Source organism: Epinephelus lanceolatus, chromosome 20, assembly GCF_041903045.1.
Source record: "Epinephelus lanceolatus isolate andai-2023 chromosome 20, ASM4190304v1, whole genome shotgun sequence".
In the NCBI taxonomy this organism is placed as follows: domain Eukaryota; kingdom Metazoa; phylum Chordata; class Actinopteri; order Perciformes; family Serranidae; genus Epinephelus; species Epinephelus lanceolatus.
In genome coordinates, this window is record NC_135753.1 from 20726538 (window position 1) to 20754447 (window position 27910).

The 27910-nt window shown below is 41.9% G+C and overlaps 1 protein-coding gene across 1 annotated transcript in view; it reads right to left on the reverse strand.

The window, feature by feature from the left end:
- Positions 1-15429, reverse strand: part of vipr1b (vasoactive intestinal peptide receptor 1b) — a 67735-nt gene extending 52306 nt beyond the window's left edge. Inside the window, exons 1-2 of the mRNA XM_033638162.2 lie at positions 15145-15429; positions 3556-3646 (exon numbers count right to left, since the gene is read on the reverse strand). Coding sequence (XP_033494053.1) covers positions 3556-3646; positions 15145-15198 — 145 coding nt within the window. The 5' untranslated portion in view covers positions 15199-15429. The remainder of the gene's footprint in view (positions 1-3555; positions 3647-15144) is intronic.
- Between the last annotated feature and the right edge of the window lie 12481 nt (positions 15430-27910).

Genomic DNA, 27910 nt, shown 5'->3' on the forward strand with positions numbered 1-27910 from the left:
ACATGCGTTCCAAAGAGAAAATACCCTATTTCTGGTAGGGAGAAGAAACACACATACTTTAAACATTATAAAAGATCTAGATATCAGCAGGTTTTTGGATATGTGCAATTATCTTAATGCTGGCCTTTTCAAATGGGTGGCTAAAGGAATGAAAGAAGACTTTACCAAGTAAAGAAGCAAAATGACAAGTGGCTTCAGCTGTTCTACTGTTCCATATTTTGACGTGATAAATGACATGTTAGGGCACATTAATCAGAGTATGCACAGCTGCAGTTAAACAGGAATATTAGTAGAATATTCATTTTCATTAGCCATAAAAACAGCTTAGTAGAAACATTGTATTTTTCGGAATAAGGGCAAAAAACTGAATGTTTTGTGCATGTAAATGTGTCAAATGTCATGTGTCATGTCCATCATGACAAAGTCCATCCTTACTAGCTTTGATGGCTCTACACACTCACAAAGCTGTTTTTCAATTATTCTGATGCGACACTTCACCTGTCAGTGATGACACAAAATGATGATGATTCATAAATGTCCAAAATCTCAATTTATTACTCATCATAGAGCAGTGAGATAGAGATAGTGAAACGTAAAAACGTTAAAGTCCCCCTCCACTCAAAATATGTTTTTCTTCCATATATATTCCCTCAAATGTCTGACCCTGACTATTCTGACTTGTGTCTGTGCAAAGTCTGTCGCAAAAGAGGTGTTTTCATAATCGTTTACTGAATGTACGCCGGGCAAGCTAGGTTTGGTACATCACTAATATGGAAGCAATCGCTGTCTAATACTAGAGCTCAGAGCAGACTTATGGGTAATCTAAAAATCTCAGCAAGATGGAAGATGTCTTTCTATGAACTTTGATTAGACCTCTGGTATATAGTTACGCAATAACAATGTGATAACGTGAACACACTGACATCATAGCAGATATTATTGTATATATTTACAACCGTTTACGCTGTGTCAGTCACTGCCAGTTATAACCTAACAAGCTAACAAACAACATAAACAAATAAAAGATGCTACATACCATACTGATTCTCAATTTGTCGCCAATTATGGTGCTCAACAGACTCTTTATCTGAGTCTAAATTTGACTGAAACTCAAAAATATTTGACTGAATCTCTCTGGTGCAATGTTCATTCACTCCTTAACATAGCGCAAGCGAGGTTGGTGGGTGTGGCGGAGGCCATATCCAGAATTTCTCAGTGGAGAAGATTAAATATCATGTGGGAAAACCATGTTAAACAAGATATTAATCATAGCAGAGTACTTTTTACATGCTTCAAAACATGTCTTGGGTGGAACTTTAATATCTTTGCTGACATTTTTTGACATTTAGCATCATTAAAAATATGCTGAATTAGCTATTAGCAGTTTGTGTCTGCAGCGTACCCGTGGATATACAGACAGCTGGATTACTTTGACACTGAAGAAAATTTTAAAATGTGAGGCTCATGTTCTGGAGTTCAAAGGAGCATCTTTTTTCATGATTTCTCCGCAGTCTTTCCACCTTGCTACAGAGTAAATGATTGCATGTCTTTTCTGGAATAGTGTATGAGTGAACAAGGGAGTCACCCAAAATCTGTATAGTAATAGAAAATGACAAAAGCGTAATTTGTCCCGCCCTAAAAGGTGCAAGAAAACTGGGAGTTGGGATGTGTCAGTCAAGCAAGGTCACACCCACCCAGCCCTGAGTGGAAACACCATCCTTCAATTGACTATACCGCGTTCCAAATTATTATGCAAATTGTATTTAAGTGTCATAAAGATTAAATTTTTTGTTTTTCAATTAAACTCATGGATGGTATTGTGTCTCAGGGCTCTTTGGATCACTCAAATCAATCTCAGACACCTGTGATAATTAGTTGGCCAGGTGAGCCCAATTAAAGGAAAAACTACTGAAGAAGGATGTTCCACATTATTAAGCAGACCACCATTTTCAAGCAATATGGGAAAGAAAAAGGATCTCTCTGCTGCTGAAAAGCGTGAAATAGTTGAATGCCTTGGACAAGGTATGAAAACCTTAGATATTTCACGAAAACTTAAGCGTGATCATCGTACTATTAAGAGATTTGTGGCTGATTCAGAGCACACACGGGTTCGTGCAGATAAAGGCACAATGAGGAAGGTTTCTGCCCAGACAAATACATCGGATTAAGAGAGCAGCTGCTAAAATGCCATTACAAAGCAGCAAACAGGTATTTGAAGCTGCTGGTGCCTCTGGAGTCCCGCAAACATCAAGGTGTAGGATCCTCCAGAGGCTTGCAGTTATGCATAAACCTTCTATTCGGCCACCTCTAACCAATGCTCACAAGCAGAAACGGCTGCAGTGAGCCCAGAAATACATGAAGACTAATTTTCAAACAGTCTTGTTCACTGATGAGTGCCGTGCAACCCTGGATGGTCCAGATGGATGGAGTAGTGGATGGTTGGTGGATGGCCACCATGTCCCAACAAGGCTGCGACGTCAGCAAGGAGGTGGTGGAGTCATGTTTTGGGCCGGAATCATGGGGAGAGAGCTGGTCGGCCCCTTTAGGGTCCCTGAAGGTGTGAAAATGACCTCTGCAAAGTATGTGGAGTTTCTGACTGACCACTTTCTTCCATGGTACAAAAAGAAGAACCGTGCTTTCCGAAACAAAATCATCTTCATGCACGACAATGCACCATCTCATGCTGCAAGGAATACCTCTGCATCATTGGCTGCTATGGGCATAAAAGGAGAGAAACTCATGGTGTGGCCTCCATCCTCCCCTGACCTCAACCCTATTGAGAACCTTTGGAGCATCCTCAAGCAAAAGATCTATGAGGGTGGGAGGCAGTTCACATCCAAACAGCAGCGGGAGGCTATTCTGACATCCTGCAAAGAAATTCAAGCAGAAACTCTCCAAAAACTCACAAGTTCAATGGATGCAAGAATTGTGAAGCTGCTATCAAATAAGGGGTCCTATGTTAAAATGTAACTTGACCTGTTAAGATGTTTTTGATTGAAATAGCTTTTGATTTCAGTAAATATGACCTCCTAATGCTGCAAATTCAACAAATGACTATTTTCAGTTCTTTACAACCTAGAAAATGTGTTGAAACTCTGTTGTGCATAATAATTTGGAACAGTGCATTTTAAGTTTTTTATTTTTGAAAAAAATACTGTTTTCATTGGGAGGTTTGTTCAATAACATTTGAATTAAACTTTAACAGTTGATGACTTGAAAATTATGTTGACTGTCATTTGCATCGACTATTTAGGAAAATCAGAGAAAAATATCATTTGCATAATAATTTGGAACGCGGTGTACATATATGCACTCTTTACTTTGAAGTGAGGCGTGATTGTAAGAGCCATCTAAAGTGAAGTCGGCATAATCCAACTATTTCTCTGGAGAAACTGCGGCCTGTATTTCAGCCAGCTATAATGACGCTTTATCTATAAACTCCCACACTGTATCACCTTACCTCTCCATTTATTTACTCATGCTGTTTCCCATTTCCGCTAAATAGCCTCCTGCACACCCTAAACAGAGAGAGGAAAATGTGTTTTCGAGAATGACCTGAAGTGACGTTCCCATAGGTGCTATTCTCACAGCGCTCTTTCTCCAGTCTGATGTCGTTCATCACATCGCACATCTGCACTGATGACACCTGTGGAGGAGGCAGAAAGCACATTTAGGTGTCGAGTACTGAATATGCATTTATCACACTGCAATTAGACACTGAAAGAAGTTGTAATTAGTGAGGCTGAGTTCAGCAGACAGGTGACTATTCTACCTCACATTTCCTTTTATCACATTCCCGTAGCTATGGCCTTTTATGTTTTCCGATTAGACTGAACCCCCAGCTAATAATACACAGAAATGTTCTCTATGTCTGAAATCCCTCTTGCCTGGCAAATAGATGCTATCATGCAAATGGATTAGGAAACGAGGGGGGAGCCACTGAGTAATCTACCACGATTGTTCATCTGTGTCAACAAAGGCTGAAAAATGCGGGCTGACAGCCACCAGCGCAGAGCCGCTGGGTCAATGAAAATGTGTAAGACGAGCAGCGAGGAGCTTGAGAAGGTCAGCGGAGATGAAGAGAGAGAGAGTGTATTCTTGAACTCTCGGTGAAGAGCTTCACCCTGCTACCAGAGCTACAAGACTCAAAGCAGTAAAGGTCACAGTGAGAGGAGCGATAAAGCCAAAAAACACATAATATATTAACAACTGTACAATTCATGTTCTGATAATTGGTCCTTATAGATGTCTTCGTGAGAGCCTTCACCACCCCTCTGCTGTCAAACACAAAATAATCCCCATCAATCATCCACAGATGCCATGTTTAGTCCAGGGTTGAGCTCCCAGTAAACCTCACACAGTTGTAAACAGCAGTCTGTAGCACACTGCTCACCTCAGACAGGACGAACACACCATCATTAATTTAAATAGCACTTCTCTCCTTCAGCATATGCATGGCGGTGAAATGACTCAATGTAATGAGGCAGAATAACCCCAGAAGTACGCTTTGTTTGTCATTTACAACAAGGAGTAAGCACACTATCTACACCGCCTGCTGTGCTTTGGGATGTCTGCTTGTGCAGGAATATCTGAGAGCACACAAACATCAGCACAAAATGGGATTTCTGCAAGGAGCAGATGGTGCAGCACAACGTCAGACACAATATTTGTTTGTGACTCGTCAGAGTGTAACACCAAGTCAGTTCAACTTCAGGGATATCAATCTGTCCATTTAGGAAGCCCAAGTGATTGTGAATCAGTTTCAGCTGCTTTGGTGCAAATGAAAGTGACAACAGGTGCAATGGAGAGGCAAAAAGGGAATGGTTTTACATGTGGTGGCCACAGACAGTCGGTCTCCTCATTCTTCCTGGCTGATTCTTCTCTAGCTTTGTGTTCTGCTAGTGTCCATGTCACTATTGGTAGCATGAGGCGGTACTTGCAGCCCAATCAGGTTGCACGGGTAGTCCAGCTCCTCCAGGATGGCACATCCATACGTGCGATCACAAAGAGTTTCAAGAACATGGAGGAGACACCAGGAGACCGGCTGTTACATGAGGAGAGCTGGACAGGGCCATAGAAGGGCATCAACCCAGCTGCAAGGCCGGTATCTGCTCCTCTGTGTGAGGAGGAGGAACAGGAGGAGCACTGCCAGAGCTCTACAGAATGACCTCCAGCAGGCTACTGGTGTGCATGTTTCTGACCAAACTGTCAGAAACAGACTCCATGAGGGTCCAGTGCCCTCTAGTGGGACCTGTGCTCACAGCCCAGCACCATGCAGCACCATTGTCATTTGCCAGAGAACACCAGAACTGGCAGGTCTGCGACTGACACCCCGTTCTCTTCACAGATGAGAGCAGGTTCACACTGAGCACATGTGACAGGTGTGAAAGAGTCTGGAGACGCCGTGGTGACCGTTATGCTGCCTGTAACATCATCCAGAGTCAGTGATGGTCTGGGAGGCATATCCTTGGAGGGTCGCACAGACCTCCATGTCAAAGCCAACAGTACCCTGCCTGCTGTTAGGTACCAGGATGAAATGCTCAGAGCGATTGTCAGACGTTACACTGGTGCAGTGGGCCCTGGGTTCCTCCTGGTGCGGGACAATGCCCGGCCCCATGCAGTCAGAGTGTGTGGGCAGTTTCTGGAAGTATCATTGAGTGTTTCTTTCTCCCAGGGATTTTTGTTTTACCACCATTTGGAGTCATACACAATTTTTACTCCAAAATGTGCTTTTTAATTGTTCTGTCACTGATGTTCGAGCTGAATGATGCATGTTGTCACTACTACTGGAGTGTAAAGCAACAGGAGAAAGACACAAGTGCAGATCGTTTATCAGTAGTTTAAGAGTTCAGCTTACTGTCAGGTAGAGAGACATGCATTTGCAGGTGTTCGTACAGGTGTCCAGAAAACAACAGCATGAAACAACAATGTAGTGTAGCAACTTTGACAAACTGACAGAGAACTGGAGTAAATTAATTGGTATATACACCTAGGCTGATTAGAGAAAGTGGGAACAGGTGAGGTGGGTGGTGAAGGTCAGGTAACTAGCACTGGAGGGAAAGAGGTTACTGCAGGGCTGGAGTCAGAGTCAGTCACAATACTTTAAATATTCCTAAAACATGTCTGAAGGAGACCTTTAAATCCACACAGTGGCTTTAAAGATTTGGCTCAATGTAAAGGTAACTGATTCGCTGTGCTGCTGCAGCTACATTAAAGCCAAACAAGCTACTGTTGATTTGTATGCATTACAAAAACACTACATCAAGGGCAACAGCTACCTGTAGGTTAACAACATTCATGGGAAATATGAAAATGAAGGCACTGCATACAGTACAAAACATGTCACACCTCTATCATTTCTCCCCACAACATTTCTGAGGCTCATTCGCTGCCTCACTCACTCACTCACTCTCCCCCCCTGTGGATGAGGTCGTCCTGACACTATCACAAGCTACAGAACTTTGCTCACAGGAGTCTTTGCCTGCAACTGATTACAGCACAAAAATCCAACATATCCTGAAGTAATAGCAGCAGCTCTGGCTGGGAGGCAGGAGATTCATCTGCTAACATTATCTGAGCACAGCAACAGGGACGGAGGAGGAAATCTCTTGTTCGCCAGACCCTTTGGTAACCTTATTTTTGATTAACATGCAATTGATTGTCGGGCAACGTAGCAACAGAGAACTCAAGGGAGGATTTGAGTCCAGAAGCCCCTCAGAGGGAAAGGTAATACTTTGTGATCTCTGTAAACTTAAAACAGAGAATATAATATTCCACATGTACAAACTGGTCTGTAAGTGAGTTTTTAACTGTGTGGAGAGATGAAATGTACGGAAAAATTTCAGTATCATGATTATACTGAGCAAAGTTATAAGAGTTACCAGTATTATCGCGGTATTGTTAAAGATATACTATGCAGAATGTTCCTACTTTTTCCTTTTACTTTACTATTTTGCTTCACTACTCTTAATAACCTTGTTTCCAGTTGCAGCAGGCAGGTGTTTATAGTCGGAGAGCTCTGAGTTAGCGGCTAATGCAAACTAGTGAACTAGTGGAGCAATGAAGCTAAAGAGATATTTCCCTCAGGGGTTGTTGGACACAAAGTTAAAAGGAGGGTAAATACTGGACTTACATTTCTCAGGTGTCCAGAAACGTGACTCCACATGAATGTTTTCCATGTCTACTGGATTGGAAATGATAAAAGATATTAGCTGCATCAACTTTTAGCTTGTTCAGCTGCTCCCTAGTGGCTAAAAGCAACAGCAAGAAAATAGATCCGTGGTTTGGTAGCAGTAATAAAACTCTGGTTGTTTACCTTAGAAGACAGAAAAGATTAATACATTGGATAATAAATAAAATAATGAATAGAAATGAAATGCAATAAATCCACTAAATATGTCATATAGGTCTGTATAGGTAGATTTATATGTATATAGGTTCACTCACATATTGGCAAATATATTCTTGGGATCTTATTGCTAGCTTAATATTTTACTGTAAAATCTCATACAAGCAATTGCAGTTAATATTTACTTAGATTGTTGTGCTGTTCAGCTTGTGTGATTTCTTTATTCCGACATTAGTAGCAGTAGCAATAATAGTTAGGCTTATGAGAATCACAAACGTGGACATTTCTATTACCAAGTGCCGGCCAATGTATTGCAAAGACGCCTTTGCCTCATTGAAATAACTGAGCCTGCAGGTATTGCTGATGCTTTGTAAAAGCAGTATAATGCTTAAATGAAACACAGCGAAATTTTGAGACATTTGGTTGCAAAAGCACAGCTGTAAATATTAAAATTAATGATGGCTCAATGCCATATTGCTGCTCCGGTTTCAGGTTTCTGCTGTTGTGCATGCTGACACACCATCACAGTGTCATGGCTTCCTAAGACAATTGAATATAAAAGAGCCATCTGTCATATTATATACTCTATGTATTAGGACGGCGCAGTGGTTAGCACTGTAGCATTGTCGTCTCACAACAATAGGGTTCCTGGTTTGAACCCTGGGGTGGGGGAGTCCTTCTGTGCTGAGCCTGCATGTTCTCCCCATGTCAGCCTGGGTTTACTCAGGGTACTCTGGCTTCCTCCAAAAATCCAAAGACATGCAGGTTGATTGGTGACTCTAAATTGTCCATAGGTGTGAATGTGAGTGTGAATGGTTGTCTGTCTCTATGTTTCAGCCCTGTGATAGTCTGGTGACCTGTCCAGGGTGTACCCTGCCTCTCGCCCAGTGTCAGCTGGGATAGGCTCCAGCCCCCCGTGACCCCCAGCAGGATAAGTGGTTATGCAAAATCATTGAATAAATACTGTGCTTTTCCTTTGACAAGTCAAAATGTCTGCCGTAATATAAGACCGAAAAATGCTACTCAAGGTGTTTCTAGTGGGACGTTTAAATTAGGGGTGTTGTGGCATAATGTTACTAATACATGGTAAATAAATTAAATTCTTGCTTGGTCTCCCAATGCCATGTGGTTGACTTTTTACTATACATTAAGTGAAACACTTCTTTTATTCGATTTTGCACAGTTATGGTGACAGACTTTTTCTACCACATGGAAATGGATGGATTTGAATGATTTTTTTTTTTTTAGTGTCATGCCACCTAGTGGCCCATCCCCCACAGGATTATATGACACCTTTGCAAAACAAAATAACAATATACATTTCATATTTCATTACATAAGTTAAATTTCCAGTCGTGCTGGTCAAGCATTTGATAACAACAACAGAAAACCAATTTACAGCAGTACAAAAGTAAAGTTATACATCTACTGATACAATGCTCCCTTTTTCATGTCCCAAGCTTTCTCCAAATACTTTGCCAGTCCAAATATTTCTTTTTCAAACAACCAAGTCCGTCATTGTGAATCATCCGCATTTATCCAATCTACCTTAATCTTTGTATTACTAAACAACTCCTCGCAGATCTTCCAATAAAAAGGACAGTACAAGACAAAATGATACTCATTTTTTACTTCTTTAAGGTCACACATTGGGCAGATTCGACTGTCTTCTTCCAACCCTACATACCTCCCAGTTTCATGAAGTGGCAAAATGCCTGCTCTGATCTGTGCACAGAGTGATCTTTGTTTCTTTGACAGGTTATACAGAACATAATTTTCAGTGAAGTACTCATATTTTATTTCACGGTAGGTACGTAGCTTTGGTTTACTCCAAATCTCATCTGCCCACTGTTGTTGAACCTCATAAAGCAGCCTTTCCTTTAAAGTTACAATGTCAATTGTCTCTGTTCTGAGGAATACTTGTTCATATCCATATTTACAAAACAAATCACACATGTCCATTATCCAAGGTCCATTCCGTTGTATATCCCATTTGAATATTTTTTTTTTTGCTAATCTATTATCATCCATATTGAGTAACCTATTCCATAATCTGGCAGCCCAAACCTTCCAACGGACTTCACTGGGTATCAAATGGCCCGATAATGTACAGCTACACTCTTAGGATAGCTACCATGACCCCAGATCCCAGCCCCATAGTCCAGGACTGGACAGACACAAGCCTGCAAAAGTTTGGTATATGTAAGGAAACCAATATCTTTGAGTATCTTAATTTTACCAAAAACTCCCCCTAGTGCTCTACCTGCCAATTCAGAGAGGACTGTTGTGCCTTGAACAAAATTCATGTACTCATCTACGTAAAGACCCAAGTATTTCACTTGTATTCTTAGTGTTAATTTATCTGCGAAAAAGACACACAATAAATAAATCTCAATTTCAAGATGAATTTGGCAAATAGAATTTTTTTTTCAGTTTTTCTAAAATTATTGCGACAACATTGTTATATAGATAATCATGTGGTACAAATCTGATATATTGTGCCAGTCTTAATTTTAATTTAAAAAAATCTTAAAATTAAGGCACAGATTGGGTTTTTTTTCCAAACTCAAGTTAACTGGCATTTTAATTAAATATGAAAGTGGGACGTTGCCATTACCGCAGGAAGCAGGGGTGCTGCTGCTGTTGTTGGCGCTGCAGCACACAAAAATTATGCCCCCACAAAAAACACACGCAACAATTGAGTCAAAAACGACTGGCACGAAAGAGTCTGGCAATATTTTGGGCAGCCTGGACATTGATGCCCTAATGAGGACCTTCATCAGCGTCACCCCAGAGAGGAAAGCAACATTTGGAGCTCTGTGATGCAGGCGGTGCGCCAATTACTGCATCCAAAATTTCATACAGTGCCTGGGGGAGTGCATGTTTGTTTGTAGATAGGCTATTTTATGCAAAAGTTTTTACAGAGAGGGGGGCCAAAAGACTAAATATACAACTTATTTAAACTTATTGAAACAAGTTTGGGCTGCGTTTCATTCGCTCATTAGTTTATTAGTTCATTCATAAAATAAATGTGACTAGATACACAAAGAGGGAGGCCGATGATGACATAAGAGTTCAGAGTGTGTGATTTATGGGAGGGATTGAATGTGGGGTACATTTACTCATGTATGAAGATACAAGAGATGAGTCGAAGGGTCCTGTCCCAGTGATTTATACTCACTGTGGCAAATATTAAGTCCCTGCCAGTTAGAGATGCAGAGAACTTACCTATCTGAAATTTGGACAGCCATGGATATTGCTGTAGCAGGCAATGAATCAAATTGTCAGTCTCAAACTATGCTGATGATAAGTGGGCCTCTGCAAAGCCTCAGGGACACACACAGTGTCTCCATGAGCAAAACATCACATAAATACCTGCCAACTTTGATACTTTGTTAGCACAGAGCTCATCACGAGGGCCGCCGGGCTTGTTGCTCCAAGTTTTTAGCGATTGTTGTCATTTCAAATGGCCGCCGGTCTTGCTTTGTTTGAGTACAAGATAACGATCAAATAAAAAACGAGGAGAGCGGACAGGAAAATGAAATGAGGAGCTTGTGTCTGTGTGTGGCCACGCAACGCAGAGTAATGTGTTTATCCCCATCCTACACTTCACTGGAGAGCAACATCTACATCCTGCATGTGCCTCTTCAGCCTCATGTTGTTTAACTCGGGGTTCATTCGGTTTAAAGATTAAACACTTTCCCAGCCAAACAAACATGGCAGGACAGTGTGCAAGTGTGCAAAGTGGAATAAATCGAGTCAGTTGCTCTGGATAATAGCATCTCCCAAATATGTATTAAAGAAAATTGTTGTGTTATATCACTCTCATGTCTGCATGACGCTGAAGCCGTAACAGCTTATCTTAGCAAAAATAAAACAGGAAACCTGACTCTGTCCAATGTTAAAATATATGCATACCTGAAGGCTCACTAATTAACACATCATACCTTGTTTCTTTATTGCACACACAGCGAGTTATGTGCTGGAACTATTCCTGTTTGAGTGCTTTGGATTCCAGCTAGAGGCACAGCTCTAGAAAATTCATGATGAATTGAAGTTGTAGGGGTCTGTGTTTAACAACAGCAACATCAAAAAATCTGTTAACAAGCTTGTACAACTCGAGCATTAGTCTATAATACAAGCCTCAGTTATACAGTTGTATGCTCAGTGTTTCCCAAACACATTACATTACCTTGCTGTTGCACAGATTTCTCCACAGGGAGCTTATCAGCGCTCTCCTCAAAGCCAGAATCCATTGACACAAACAATAATTTCACCTCGTTGAGCACAGGAGCTGCTGCTCTTCTGCTGCCTTGGTTACTTTGTGTTATTGTGTGACTTCAGTGAATCCAAACTAACCCTTTAAAACACCAAAGTCACACAACAGCACAAACAAATTAGTGATGGGCAAAGCAGTTCTTTAGATGTTACTGAATCACTAGAATCAGGTCATTAAAAAGATTTGTTCAAAAGATTCGTTCACCGAATCATTCAGTGCTTGGCGGGAGGAGCCCTGACTGTGTACTGCGTCCAGCTCACTGAACTGATACAAGGCTGAGCTGCTGCTGCGTCTGCCCTGCACTGGTGAGTCTCATTACTGGCCAGCCTAACGTTTTAAGTTTATCTGGAAACTAAGTCTTTTTAAACAATGGGGAGGTGTGTGATTGTGTTCATGTAGCTTGACTCCTGGCTACATTAGCCGTTAGCTTGTAGAAAACGGTCCCTATGAAAGTGTTTCGCTGAGAAGAAATGATTTGAATCACTCAGGGATTGGTGGTTACGTCCTTCACCGAGTGATTCGTCACGCTTTAGGCAGTCCCGGCCTGCGCGCTCGCTGCTGAGCTCAAGTGAACTGAGAAATGAACAAATCAGTTCCAGATGGGATTCAGTTCAGTACGTTCACTCAACAGATTTGTTCGTTTGAACGATTCATTCGCGAACGACACAACACTAAAACAAATGAACTGATTGAAGCAGTGATGGAACAGTTCAGTATGGTAAAATAACTGTTTTTATCAGTGGAGACATTAAAGCATAGATAAGTTTCACTTTCAGTTATGTTATACATAGTAAGGTTTTAGCGAAAAGGCTGGTGTTTTGGGAAGTACTGAACATGCAAATGAGGGTCTAGTGAAAGTTGACTCAAGAAGGGTCAATTTCAGTCATCAGCTGATCCACAATCAACCAGTAGCACAGCAACACACCTTCTCTGTCAGCCTATCATCTCACTGCTCCTCATTTTAAATGTGATTCTTTCTCTGCCGTAGTTCTTTCTTGCTGAAGCAGTCGGCAGCCTCAGAGTCATCAGCTACCACCACCAGTGTCTGGACTCCATGGGGGGGACTTATCCTGCTGCTGCTCAGATGTCCCTCGATCACAGAAATCTTCCTCTGATATTCAAGTGCCAAAGACTTCTGTTAAATCTTAATCAGCACAAAGCATCTGCTAATCTGTACACTCATATTCTGTATCCTCCAAAAATCCAAAGACATGCAGGTTAGGTTATTTGGTGACTATAAATTATCTGCAAATGTATTGTCTATGTCTCAGCCCTGTGATAGTCTGGCGACCTGCCCAGGGTGTACTCCGCCTCTCATCCAGTGTCAGCTGGGATAGGCTCCAGCCCCCCCACAACCCCTAACAGGATAAGCAGTTATGGAAAAATTATGGGGGGTGAATAATTGATATACAAATTGTCATTTTGGGCCGTGAGGTATTACTTTAAAATGTCATTTTTGTACAGCTTACATTTACTTTGTGTTAACATGTTAAGACTTCTAGCTGACACAGTTACTCAGGTTTTATGGTGCAGCCTTATTTGAAGCTAGCCAGTGATAACAAAGAATTTGCAAGCACTTTTGCACAAACACAACACATAACTCCCAATAAAACTTCTAATTTTGAACTTTAAATGAGCCATGCTAGCTGTTTGCTTTCACATTAATCATGGTAGCTATGATTTTCTGTTTAAAATGTTAATTTGGTTTCTATTTGGTGGTTTAATGTTTAGAAAAAGGCAGGAAAGAGAGGTCTTTCCTGTCCGACCTCCACACTCCTCTCTCCTCTACTCCCATCTGTATTGTGTTAAACACATAACGCCAGCCACTAACATGCTCTTTTAACCACTTATGGGATTTTCTGCGCTGCCCTCAACGTCACATTTCCTCACTAGATATATTGATGAAACATGTCAGATTGTGTTATTGTAAAGCGGTCGCCAAGGACCGTGGAAAGCACAGGAGAGCAGCACACCAGGGGCACACCAGCAAGATGTTTTCCACACTGGTGCCCATAAGAGCCACTAAAATATGTCAACAAATGACGTATCTGGTTGATCTTTTAAAGCCTCGGGGCAGACCAGACATCTGAAAGTTGTCAGAGGTGAGGTGGAAGACATTTTCACACAGTCACTCGAGTGTTCTAAGTCTATTTTGCTTTGAAAGAGCTTCACTCACAGGCATTAAAGGAAATCATAGTGAGAGTCAGATTACTAAAATCCCTCCAAGGACACAACCTGTACCATAATCTGATTTTTTTCCAGCTTCTTAAATTTAGGCTTCTTCTTGATTTTCTGTCACATATTCCTGAAATTGTAACAGAAAAATGTTCATTCCTGATAATTACCCTGATACCTGGCTGTCAGAGATAAGAAGTTAAATAAATCCCTGTCAGGAGTTGCGTACGGGGAGAGAGGAGCAGCAGCAGAGCACTTCTGACATTTCTTAATGGAGATAAAACATTTCTGGAGAATAAGACATAACTGCGGATGACACCTGCCTAAGCCTAATGACAAAACTGAACTCCCAAGATTACTAAGAGCCACAGATGTTCTCATGTGCACAGAGTATTCCTTGCAGCAAAGCTCTTCTGCACTGAACGGTGACTGAATGCTCAAAGGCTTCCCCACCAATAATCCAAACCCTGAGAGAGTGATGCAAATATATACTGTAACACTGTGAATTCAGTAGCGATAAATGACTGTACATGAACCTCATGGGAGATTAGAGGGAGGCATAACCTTGTTGCTCATGAGATGTGCTTCAGTATAATCACCAGATACTAATTCAGCAGGATTAAACTGAAAATATTGCAGCATCACCTTCAGTGATAATATAATTTTCTGACTGAAAAGACTTCTGATGAACCAATTATCCAATTGCCCTTAAAATGAGACCTGTAAGCAGCTCTTTATGGTAATTATTCACATATAAAATAGGCAAAAAACAGCAGAAAATTATACTTTTTATCACAAAGGGATTGCTGACATCAGACTGCATGTACAAGTGGCTAAACTCAGACAAACACCTGGTATGCAATGACCCTAAAAACTCTTAATCTAACAATCCCAATTCAGATTATGGAATAAAATACGTCTGAGAGAGAAGACATCATGAATTGAGGACATCCTCAGACAAAATATGAATTAAACTGGCTTGTAAAACAATGTCAAATTATATCACATATATATATGTATATATATGTATATATGTCATATATTTAAATACAAAGGGGCTTAACATTTTTTTACGTTGGATCAGTAACTGCAAAAATCAAATTCATATCGACTCATAATTCACACAGCAGCACAGCAAGCAGCTGGATCATGATTTCCAAACTCATCTAAATTGGTCTGTATTAAAGGTTTACCGTCCTCCTCCGCCTCCACAGTGTTTAAAGTGGCTTTAATGTCAATACAAAATAGTTTAAGTGAACCGACTCTTCACCACTAACCACACAAGACATTTTCTTTTTAAAATAAAATGTTTTAAAAAATGATAAAATAAGCGGTTACTTACTTTTGGCAGGTATCCGTAGAGCAGCAGCAGAAACAGCAGCTGTGAAGCATCCATTCTGTCTTTAGTTTGTGGACTTTTCTCATGAAAGACTCCTCGATGTCTGCAAAACTCCCCTGATAATATGTAAAGGTGTGTGTGGAAAAGCGAGGCTGTGTGTGTGTTGGTGCGTTCAGATGTGTGAGGGAAGATAAAGCGTCACCGCTGCTCTATCGGACTGCGCTTTTCTCTGTGCGCTCCTCCAGCAGGAGAGCTGCGTCTGTTTGACTGTACCCGCCCCCCCACCGCCCATTCACAACTCCTCAGTGTCCCAGGAGGCAGTTTGTTAACAAGGCTGTCAGGCTGCTGGTGCGTGCCAGGCTAATGCGAGGTTAAAGGAGGATGCTGGAAGTAAGAAGACCCCTTAGGTTTATTATTAAATGTTGGGAATACGTTTGTGATGTAAGAAAAATAAGTTTCCAACCAAATAGGGTGCAAATTTTAACCGAATTTTCAAAAAATCTGCAAAAGAAAATGCAGGGCTTTGTCAGGAGTAGGTTTATCAAGATGAGCAGTAGGTGGCGCTAATTTTCCAGGTGCCATAGCAGAGGAAGACCCCTAAAGAAGAAGGCCAGATGACTTAGGTCCGGTTTATATGACAAGGATTTCAACTTGAAACGGTAAACTTTAGTTGCGTTTTGGCTGATCGTTTATATGACAGCAGCGTTTTGGGTGCCTGAAAACGCAGCGTTTTGAAAACAGGTTCCAGAGTGCAATGTTTTGGAAACGGCGCTCCATTGTCCATTGTCATGTAAACTTGCAATATGCAGTTCCTCTGAAAACGGAGACCTTTCACACATGCGCATTACGGATCCAGTCACTAGGCATGTGCGAATAAGTCGACCATCACAACAACAATGGCGGACTCTGTTTGTGCTGCTCACCCTGTTGATTTTATCAACGCTTCTTCAGCAAAGTGTAGATCTACTGTGGCTACTCCACCTCGTTGCGATCCTCTCCGCTCCTCTCAAGTCAAGTCAAGTCAAGTCAAACTTTATTTATAAAGCACATTTAAAAACAACCTCAGTTGACCAAAGTGCTGTACAGTTATTGAAATATAATATAATCATACACAAATATCATAATAAATAAAACAATAAAGGAAATAGTAAGAGCTCAATTAAAAAAACTAAAATTAGAATAAAAAAGTAAATAAAAGAGTAGAAAGAGTAAAAGCCAACAACAACACTTGAGCACCTGTTCTGGGATACACAGTGTCGGCCTGCCCGGCCTGACCTCTGTGGCCATCCCTGGACAGATGCTCAAGTGTGGGTGAAAGGATTGAAGAGGACTGCGGAGGTCAGGCCGGGCGGGCCTCAGGCTTTCAGTCTCTTTATAAAGGATACCGACCCCCGGTGTGAAGGATATAGTGGCATCTAGCAGTGAGGGTGCAGATTGCAACCGACTTCTCCTGCATGTCAAACGTGTAGAAGTATGGTGACCAACTTGAAACCATGAATGGCTCTGTCTAGAGCCAGTGTTTGGTTTGTCTGTTCTGGATTTCTGTAGAAACAACATAGTGGACTCCATGAGAGATGACCAGCTCTGCATGTAGATGGCTTTTACGAAAACACAACGATTCTTCGCTTCCATTGATTATAAACGAATGAAAATATATTTATGACTATCAAATTCCACTTCTGCCAATAGACGCCTCCGAAACCCACACACTGGACCTTTAATTTGAGGAAGGTTACTGATGTTTTCGTGTTGATTCAGTGGACGTTTATATCAAATGCTTCATTAATTTGCTAATCAGTTTTCATTGAACTTTGGTGCAATTTGCTTGCCTCAGCTGAGCATAAAATTTGTTTTTAGCCTTTCCAGCCAGTTTTTAATACTCATATTGATAATGCAGGTAAAATCATACCGATGTAAACACACTTTGGCCCCAGTCACACAGAAAGTGTTTCAGCAGCTAATTGTTTTAATGAGAATCTAAGCTTTTTGCTCACTCTTTTTGTGTTGCTATGTGCCTCGCGTTTCTGCGTTTTAGGCGTCTGGCATTTTTGCCAGAGCACTCTGAACTCCTCAAGCTGAACAAACTTCAACTCAGAGCTGAAAATCACCCTTAGTCAATTTTCTGAATTCTTGTATTCAACAGTTTGGAGATATGATGTTAAAGATATGAGCAACAATGATATCAGAAGGCGAGAGCTACAGACAGACTTCTGGGTGTCCAGTTGTGCTGTGGAATAAAGTCTGAATAAAGCTGTGAGATTTGAGAAACAAGCAGCGGGAAATATACAACAAGGCATCAACTCCACAGCTGCTTGCTTTGATAAAAAGTCCATTACCCAAATTGCACCTGTGCATCCTCTTGTGATTGCTAATGCATAAAGATGAGAAAGGGTTTTACGAATGAGATGTCAAGCAAATCCATATCAGTCATCAACAAAACAACAAAGCAGAGAGACGAAGACAGAGTTTGTGTCCATCCCTTTAACTGCTCATCTCAGTTTAGTTAGACGCGAAGTTGAGAGAGGTGGTGACAGAGGTCACGTTGGCTTTTTGGGGTCAAAGGGAGGGATGCAAAATGATCTAAAGACCCTTGCAGCACCTTTACAACCCATCTGTCCTCTTCACCACACCCCCCCTCATCCATTCCAGATTACTGGCTACAGCATCAGACATCCAGCTCCTCCATCTTCTTCTTTGGCCACAGTCCCACACCATGCTCGTGCTGTTAGTGTCACTGCTGATCGACCGCCGCTCACAGCTGACCGGACCTCACAGCACAGCTTCATCCTCAGTCTCTGTGACAGGCTGAGCTCACCCTGCGAGGCATTTCTCGGCATGCGCCCGCCCATTAATATTGATGGAAAATATGCTTTGCACGAGCCAAAACAACAACATGTTTCATTTCATCTTTTTATTTATTTATTTTGTGAGATCACAGTCTATGTGTTGTACATGTGTTGAAATAATATGACACGCAATATATAACTTAATCCATGCGTTCAGATGACATATCTGCACCTTTTAAACACATTTTTCGTCACACTTGTCCTTTACTCCTCCTTGGATCAAACACAACTTGTATAAAATGATATATTAACATGTACAGTAAACAGGGTCTTGTATAACTTGATTTGTGAGTTCTTGTAAAGCACCTGTCCTGTTAAACATCTACATATTGTGTATTTGACGCTATGAACTGACATACCTCTCTCCTTTCAGATGGATAACAAAGAGCAGCCTTTTTGTTGGAGGAGAGCATTTTCTAAGTCGTTAAATGATTAGTTGCATTTGAGACAGATTTGACCTTTGAAGCCAGGAGGGTGATGTATTAACAGACTACCATGAAAAACTCAAGGATCCAAATGAAGGATTTTTTTTACGTCAATAAGGTCAAGAGTCTTTCGGTACTGAATGAGTCTGGAGCTACCTGTGTCAGGATAATAAAAATAATAAATAACTTCATTTGTATAGCACCTTTCAGAACAGAGTTACAAAGTGCTGTACAATAGAAACAATACTGGGATAAGATAGAATAAAAAGAAGAAAAAAAGAAGTCACTGAGTTTGTCTGCCTGAAATCTTCAGGCAGAGAGTTACACAGTTAAAGCTCGGTCACCTGTGGTGACAAATTGAGATTTTGGAGCCATTAGGAGAGCCTTGCGGGAGGATCTCAGGCAGCAATCAGGCTCATGGGGAATTCATCGGCACGAGCCTGATCATTCAAGTCTTGAAAGACAGGCAGAAAAATCGAATAATCAATTTTAAAGCTCACAGGTAACCAGTGATGTTGTGACGTGATCAGTGATGTGAAGAGGCAATGGATGAGAAAGAATTAACCAGCTCATATAATACAACATTGATTAATAGCAGGATAAACTGTTCCTCTAGGTCTCAGAGAATGCCATTACACTTTCAACGGGCACTGTGTAGGAATTTCTCCCATCTAGTGTTGAGATTGTATATTGCATTCAAACGGATAGTGCACTCTAGCGCCTCACTGTTTCAAACGCGTATTGCAACAACGTGACGCGAGTTGACAAACCCCCTCCTCACCATGCTGGCTGTGTTTACAATGTAGGACTGTTGGGCCGGGTGTAAATCGAAACAAACCAATCACATCTTGTCTTTTGACAACTGACAAGTGGCTCAACCTCACACACCTCATCCCTCTCCTCGCAACACTGCATCGCTAACAGCTGTTAGCGACCAGCGACACTAACAGGACTAACAGCGCTAACAGTGGCTAACAGCTGTTAGCAGCGCCGCTAACAGCTGTTAGCCGCTGTTAGCTGTGATTCTCCTTCAGCAGCTCTCTCCACCTGGGAAAGGCTACCCCCATGTTGACCCTTGTTTTTTGAAATCGCCGGTCACGTTGCCTTTTTTCAAATGCACCGGCACTTGTGACTAGCCTGCTTGCTGCTGCTTTTCACCACTCTACCTGCAGGTGGAAACCGGAAACCGACAAGTGAAAACGCGAAAGGCGATTCCGTATTTCTCAAGTATGTCCCTGTACATACCTGTATTTTAAAGATGGAGCACGTACATGATGAGACACCGGTCGCAATGTATATGTAAATGAGAATTTCGGAGCTTACAGACATACTTAGATATGCCGATGGAGGTAAATACACATGTGCTAGGACACACTTTTGACTGCAAAATTTGTTTGTCTCAAAGAACAACTGCAGGGTCAAAAGTGATGATGTCATGTACCTATTTGTGACCATGTAAGATTAATAACTGCAATATGGCAAATGGTGGTGTTTAATCCACCTACGTTAGTCCATATATTGATGTAAAACCATGTCTCACAATATATTCCATCAATTAAATAAACATATTATGTTTCCATACCTGTCCAGGAGGAAGACAGCCGATTCAAGATTGGTTTTGAATCCGTCAAAATCCTATAATTTTCTTAATCCTCTCGCTAAGGGCCGATCATGTTTTCAGCCGTGCTCTGTCACTGCCCCCTCAGTTTTTTGTCAGTCCTCTGCCTCTTTGCTAATCCTGCCCTTGTGTCAGCCATAATCACAAAATATAATGTCAAATATACAATTCTCTGAAGAAAAATCTCCTGCTTCCTTTTAACTGGCCAACATACTGCTCTCTGTGAAACTGTAAAATGCCTTTTTGAATATTAACAAGATCTAAAGTCTGTGTGTTGTAAATTGTTTCATCTGATTTCATTGGAATCAGACCTGGGGACAGGCATTAAGGGCGTTTTCATGTCGGGTACTAATGGTTTTTACTGTTTAACTTTTACTATTGCCCCTCCCCCTTCACTCCTCCTATTGCTCAGCTTTTGCATTTGTAATGTTGTGCCATACCTGGGTTTACCTGCATCATCATCTGTTGTGCTACAGTGTAGAAAAGGGTGCTGCAGACAGACATTGCTGCCCCAAGGACCGTCATCAGTAGGAACCAGTAGAGCAGTGAAGCAAAGCTCTGCCCCTGAGCAGAGAAAGAGCTGCTGCTGCGGAGCTCCCCACCTCCCGCCAAAGCTTCGACTGCAGGTTGAAGGTGGCATCAGGCTGCACTGCTGTCTAAAATAATGGCATTAGTATTTAACTGAGATTGTTTCATAGTTTCAAGTTATAAACTCTTTGTTGTCACGTTAAATAGCATTCCACTGTAGTGTTTTGGTACGAGTTCACGAGTGAGAGCATGAGATGGATCGGCGGTTTGGTGCAGCTTCTGTACTGATGGGGGCGCTGCGCCTGTCCATCATGGTGAAGAGGGAGCTGAGCCAGAAGGCGAAGCTTTTGATTTACTGGTCCATCTACGTCCCAACCCTCACCTATGGTCATGAGCTCTGGGTAGTGACCAAAAGAATGCAATCGCGGATACAAGCGGTGGAAATGAGTTTCCTCCAAAGGGTGGCTGGGCTCAGCCTGAAGTGAAACACACACCGCCGCCATACGGCACGCATCAAAACGCCCGCCTCCATTATATTCTATGAACCAACCCACACTGGCGCCGGCCGCCGCACCGCGCCGCTCTGCTTCAGCCCACTGCTCTATTTCCAGCGCGGCCGGCGCTCATGGCAGCGCTGCGAGAAAAGCCTTTTATGTACTTTTCAGCCGCCGTAGTATCAACTCCGGTTGTTTCAAATCTTTAATAAGACGACTTTGATAAGAAACTCCAACTCACCCGTGAAATCCAAGCTGTTGTTGCCTCAAAGTTTTTCCTCTTCATCCGTTACTAGCAGCTGGCAACCGTTGGCAACTAGTGTAGGTACAGCCACCTAGCAGGCTGGGGTGGGAAATACACGTCGACCGTGCTGCTGCGCGCCGCTGCCAGTGTGTGTTGGGGGGCGGCACTTGACGGCCACAGTGCCGCGCCGGCGGCGGTGTGTGTTGCACTTTAGAGATAGGGTGAGGAGCTGGAGGGAGCTTGAAAGGGGTCAGTTGACGTGGTTCGGGCATCTGACCTGGGCACCTCCTGCTGGAGGTGTCCCGGGCACGTCCCGCTGGTAGGAGGCCCTGGGGCACACCCAGAACACGCTGGAGGGATTACATGTCTTGTCTGGGCTGGGAACACCTTGAGGTCCCCCAGGAGGAGCTGGAAAGCATTGCTGAGGAGAGGGATGTCTGGGGTGCTTTACTTGGCCTGCTGCCCCCGTGACCCGGCCCCTGGATAAGCGGATTAAAATGGATGGATGGAATAACCTGACAGAAACTGTGAATCTTCTCACTGATGGTCTGATGGCTTCTAAATTGAGACTGTTTCCTATCCTGTTAAAACTCCTTGAAGTTGCTTTAGTTTAAACATTTCTTTTGCGCTTCAATCATTTCTGAAGAAATACATAAGCAAGATATAATTTAACAAGCAGCCAGCCAACAGGGGATATTACTGACCATTAATAGCTAACATTAGCTTAGCCCTGGTGAGCGACTGCATGCAGCACTACTGTCTACAACTCAAGCTACAGGTGGCTAGCTGGTAGCTGCGAAGACACAACATTTAAATGAGACAACTTTTGAGTTCCCGGAAGGTGCAAATTACTACTTTTAATTGGTTTTGTGGACTATTGCCTCGAGTTTGGCATTTTGCCTGTTGCCATCTTGTTTATTTTGGAGCCAGAAGTGACCATATTTGGACAACAGAGTGAAGAACACACACTGTTACACCTCTATCCTGATTGACAGGTCACCATCAACTTGTCAATCACAAGACAGCAAACCCTAAAGCAGTGGTTACCAACTGGTGCAGCTACGGTGTCCAGATTTCTCCTTCGTCATTAATTCAAGGTCCACACAGTTTGATATATTCAGTGTCATACTTCTGTTTGGCCGTGTCTCAAGCTAGCTTGCTGTCTCTGATAAGTAGATGTTTGTTATTCACTCACTCTACAGCAGGAAATGGCACTTCAAAATAAAAGCTGTGTGCTGGAAATTCACTGTATTTAAAAATAAAGTGTGTCACTTGCGGTCCATTCGGAATAGACCCGTGACCCACTTTTGGACCACTAGCAACCGGTTGGCAACCACTGCCCTAAGGCATACAATGCTTTATCGTCTATTTAACTCCAAAGGGTACTATAATTTTAAGAATGCACATCATGCTGTATAGGAGACTTGAAACCAGCCATTGAGACCAATAACTCTTTACATAAGAAGTATGTTTGCCCCCTGCTGGCCGTTTGAAAAAATGCAGATTTAAGGCACTTGAGCAGTAGTTTCACTTTTCAGACCCAGAGAATTCTACTTGGTCAAATCGCATTTCCAGACCATAGACGGTATATAAATATGTACGACATGAAAGCTCCCCAAAAGTGAAGCCGAAACATCTCCTCCGCCCCCTGCTGGCTGGCTGCAGTATAGGTCATAATGCCCGTCCCATCCATGTAAGTGGATGGGACATGGGCCAAACTAAAAACTTGAGGACACGTCAAATAAAGTTTTCCAAACATGGTTTCTGTCATTTAAGATTTTTTAATTATACTGCTGTATGTTCAAGTGTTTATTTTTCTATTAAGTTTGGTTTTAATTAGCCATTTAATGCTATAAAACAGGGACTTAACTACATGACTGACAAATATGTGAGCCAATAGGTGGGCTTGCATTCAGCGGTGTTGCTCGCACTTGGTCGTACAGGTGTATGGGCGGGAAACTTGATCCCACGAACTCTGGCTCAGAATGACATCACCAGAGATGGCAGCGGCTGTATTCAGGATATTTTAGCTTCACCTCTGTATTTCTGTGGGGGTAAGTGGAGACGTGTCATCCATCTACAGTCCATGCTCAATACCTCTTGTTCCTGTGCCTGTGCCTAGCTAACACATTCCTGAATCTGTGAACTAAAAGAACATTTTAATGCTCATAAAGAAGCCCAAGTGTTTGTACTAAACCATTTTGAGCTGCCATGTCTTGACCACTTCAGATTTATTGTACATTCACTTTCATAAAGTGTGTGCTGTAGAAAAGTAAAAAGTGGTGCTAGTGGGATTTATGTAAATCCTTTGCATGATAATCTTGATTCCATCTCTTTCAATTTTGATAATAATCTGTGAACTTCTTATCAAATATTAAATACCCCTCCTTTTTTTCCTCATTTCATCTTTGCCTGCCAGTTACTATCTGAGCAAGTCAGCCATATTAATGTGTGAGAGGGGTTTTGTAGGCATGATAATGAAAACCAAATGTAATATAAAACATTAATGAGTGTGTTAAGGTTTTTACTCTCAAAGCGGGAGCCACATTTCATCTATTTGTGTGTCCCAAACAATAAAGCGGAACAATTTAACAGTGACACCGGGGTTGCAATATGTGTGACGTCATTATAACCCCTAGTTATTATGTCCTCACAATGCTTTCCAGGTAATCCTCCCACCTCTGTGGCTGTTGTTTATTATCTGAGGCACCAAGCAGCATCTCTTCTCAGCCTCCATTAAAAAAAAAGCCTTAACCCAAGGTGAAGGCGAGAGCATTAGTATGTGTATTATTGTGTCGTGTGTGTGTGTGTGTGTGTGTGTGTGTGTGTGTGTGTGTGTGAGAGAGAGAGAGAGTGTCTGTGTATCTGAGTGACATTGTCAGCTTCTAATTCAAATATGCAGGCAGGACGTTCGCCAACTGAGCCAGGTCACAGTGAATAGAGGAGGAAATTGGAAGTGAGTTTCCACACCTGCGTTTTTTGGCCATCACACATGCATTTTACATTAGAAACATATGCTCATATTTTACATCACTTATATGTGTGTGTAGGCCTATATGTCCTACCTTTATCTGTGTTATATACCTCGATCTATACTATTGTTTTAAATCATTCCAAGTTAAACATTTAAGTGCTACACCTGCCTTTCGTTTTGCAATCCTGTGTTGTATTATGACAACAATGCTGAACCTTGAAACCCTGAAACATTCCTTTGTTATCTGTGAACAATGAGAACAAATGAGTATGCCATTATTGATTCAGATCAAGTGCATTTATTTGGTCTGAATGGGAAGTCTGCAGCCAGAGTTTTCATTATTGTTCAGCTACACAGCAGAGACACAAAGGAGGGCAGCGACAGCAACACAACCTGAGAGATGACGATGATGAGCTTTGAATCAGCATGGTTGAGAGCTACAACATCGAGAAGAAAACCCTGATTTTTCATTTGGAGATTGATGGCTTGATGCCTCTCCAGGTATTGTGTAGATAACTACTACTGTCAATCGCACCTCCATTAAGCTGGCTCTTTGTCTCATTTGTACCGCAGGCACTTGTGCAGGCTGGGAATCTAAAAAAGAGAAAGAGGAGGAAGGATACGAATCGTGTGAGTGGCTTGCTGCCCTCGGGCTTGTTTTTTAATGTCATCAATCCAAAGATCAAGGAAAACACTCCACACTGTCTTTGGCAAATTGTTGAATCAATATGGTTTTATCTGAGCTGCTGCAGTCAAGAGGGCAAACTAAACAACCACTTCCTGCACCCTTATGCATTAAAGCAACAGCTCCAGTGGCAAAGTTCCCCCCTTGGGGGAAAACACAACCTGGTGATGTACAAAAACAAATATGCTAGCATTTCCCAAAAAGAAGTACGTTACATAACGGGTTTTCTCCCTGCTGTATTGTATATAGACTGTATGTCTCAGCTTTTGTTTGGTTTACAAAAGAGATTCACTTCCATACACATGACTCCAGGCGGTTGGCTTTGCAGAAAGTTTTTTGCATATCAGTAATGGAGGTACGCGTTTACGTGTGAGTGCCAGACCTCAATTTCCAGCCCTCAGCGCGGTCTGGAGGCTTAGGATAAGCTCTCTTTGCTTAAGGGCTCCACATGTCTTGAAGGGTAGTTTGCACTTTGGCTTCTGTGCTGTTTGTAGTGGAGATGTGCCAAACATGGCTGCAAGCTGCTGGAAGAAGCGAGAGGTGAAAACATGATAAACATGGTGCATCATAATGGAAGTACAGTGGGGTGACAGCAGTCATAGTGACAGCCAACTTGATTTTCTCTGTGGTGAGGTATGGAGGAGCAGCCTGCCAGCTGTGGTACAGCCACTCAGCTGTCGTTCTTTATATTCCAGCTGTACATTCTCATTTATGTTTGTCTCTGCATGCACCAAACACACAGCCAAAATGGTGGAACATAACGAAAGTAAGTACTGTACCTAAATACAAATATGATGTATGTGCATCTCAGTTGAGTATAACGTTATAACTCATTTAAGGATGACATGTTATTATTATCATTTATTTATTTTTATTATCATCATTAAGTTCTGTTCTGTTCTTGTCTTTATGTGTACATAATGTTTTGCATTGATTTACCTGTCGAAATTAACAATAAACAAAGTAAAAAACAACAAAAAGAAACATCTAACAGTCTGGTTAGTTCAGAAAATTACATCACTTTACTGTAATGCTGCCTTTAAAGCCAGGAGAAGACAGCACTTACGATATTAAGAGATTCTAAGACAATACTTAATCTCATGTCACAGTACTGATAGAACTATATAAACTAAGAACAAAAAGTAAGGAAAGTTGTGTTTGGTAGATTGTTTTTTGTTGTAACAATGCTTCTTGGTAATAAATCTTCTACCATTGGAAGCCTGTTTATTTCCCTTTTAAATGGTGCCACATTTGTAAGGAACATGCATTTGTGGGATGAGCAGCAGAGCTGAGTATGTGGGTTGCGCCCATGAAAAATTTGCCAAACCTTCTCTGCCATTACCAAACAGCTTTCAAATTTATATCATAATGATTTCTTTCCATTAGTGTGACTATTACTCTGACAGAAACCATTTTGCCTTTATACCCAGTCAACATTTGTATGTGGGGCCCATGTGGGTAGTAAATGGGCTGAAAATGGGCTGTATGTGGGATTGTTCACAGGTTCCATAATGACCCCATGCCATTTGCCAACAAGGCTGGGTTTACCTAAGTGAGCCCCAGATAAGGTGCCCATTTTGGTTTCATACATGGTTGCGATCCATGTAGCCCCTGCATAACCCATTTGGAACCCACCCTTGTGGGCAATTGGCAGGGGGGCAATATGGAACTTGCGGACAGTCCCATGTAGGGCCCCATTTACTACTCACATGGGCCCCACCTACAAATGCTGACTGGGTATTGGTGATTGATTAGTACTTAGGATTTAGTGACATCTAGTGGTGAGGTTGTAGAACTAAAAGTTCTCCCATGGGCCAAGGGTGTAATGAGGCCAAAACGAAACTGTGAATGGCCCTATCTTGAGCCAGTGTTTGGTTTGTAAGTTCTGGGCTCTCCTGTTCTGTATGTAGATAAAAGGGTCATTGTAAGGTAACGAAACGCAATGATTCTTTGTTTCAGGTGATTATACACATATTATAAACCATCTCTGCCAATAGATGCCCCTAAATCCTACACACTGGAGTCCACGCAAGACTTTTACTTGCAATGAAGTATATTACAGTTGTTGCTTTTAATCAAGTAAAGGATCTAAATACCTCTTCCAACACTTTTTTCTCAAAGGTGACGCCGGTGTAAAGCAACAACACAGACAAACACAAAAGACAATGACTTGATAAAGCAATCTGAGCCTGAATAGTGGAATGACTGCAGCATCTCTTCAAGGACAAACAGAGGGCCTCTTTTCACTTGTTTGATTTACCCTCATAGAGTACTTGGCAATCATGAAGCCATTAACAGACTGCTGCTGCTGGAGGAAAGAAAGTGTGATCTTTATGTTGTTTTTTTTGTCACTGAGTTACCGCTGACATCAGTAGTAAGTGACCCAATACAAAGACAGGCAGAGATTGATCTGCAATCCGCACAAGATGCTTTAAAATGCCCAACCACTGTCCTGACAAGATAAAAGTATCTGTCACTTGGTTGAGGATTTGAAAATGATGGTGGGAGCGAAGCGACTGTAGCCTTCCAAAGTCACTGTCACTGTATCCTCCTCCACCAAAACTCATCTGTTCCTCCAGGTACTTCTGTGTCCATCTTTGACAAAGCAGTGCTCTTCACTCACACCTCCCGGAGGGGAAATTAGCTTGGCTGAACGTTATTTCACATGGAGACCTCACCTTTGCCCCAGTGTAATCATTGTGTTTCTGGAGTGTAAAACGGTTATGGCCTTGAAATGTAATTGGAGGACCTGCGGTGTCACAATGTCTGGAGAGTAAAGAAAAAGATGTTTGGAGGACCTGCAGTGTCACAATGTCTGTAGAGTAAAAAAAGAAAGAAAGATGTGTGGCAGACAAAAGCATTACTGATGCCCTAAATACTTGTAGCTAAGGATTTATAGTATACAGTTCCTCACAAATTAATTAAAGTTAAATCTGACAGAGGTGTTACAATTAG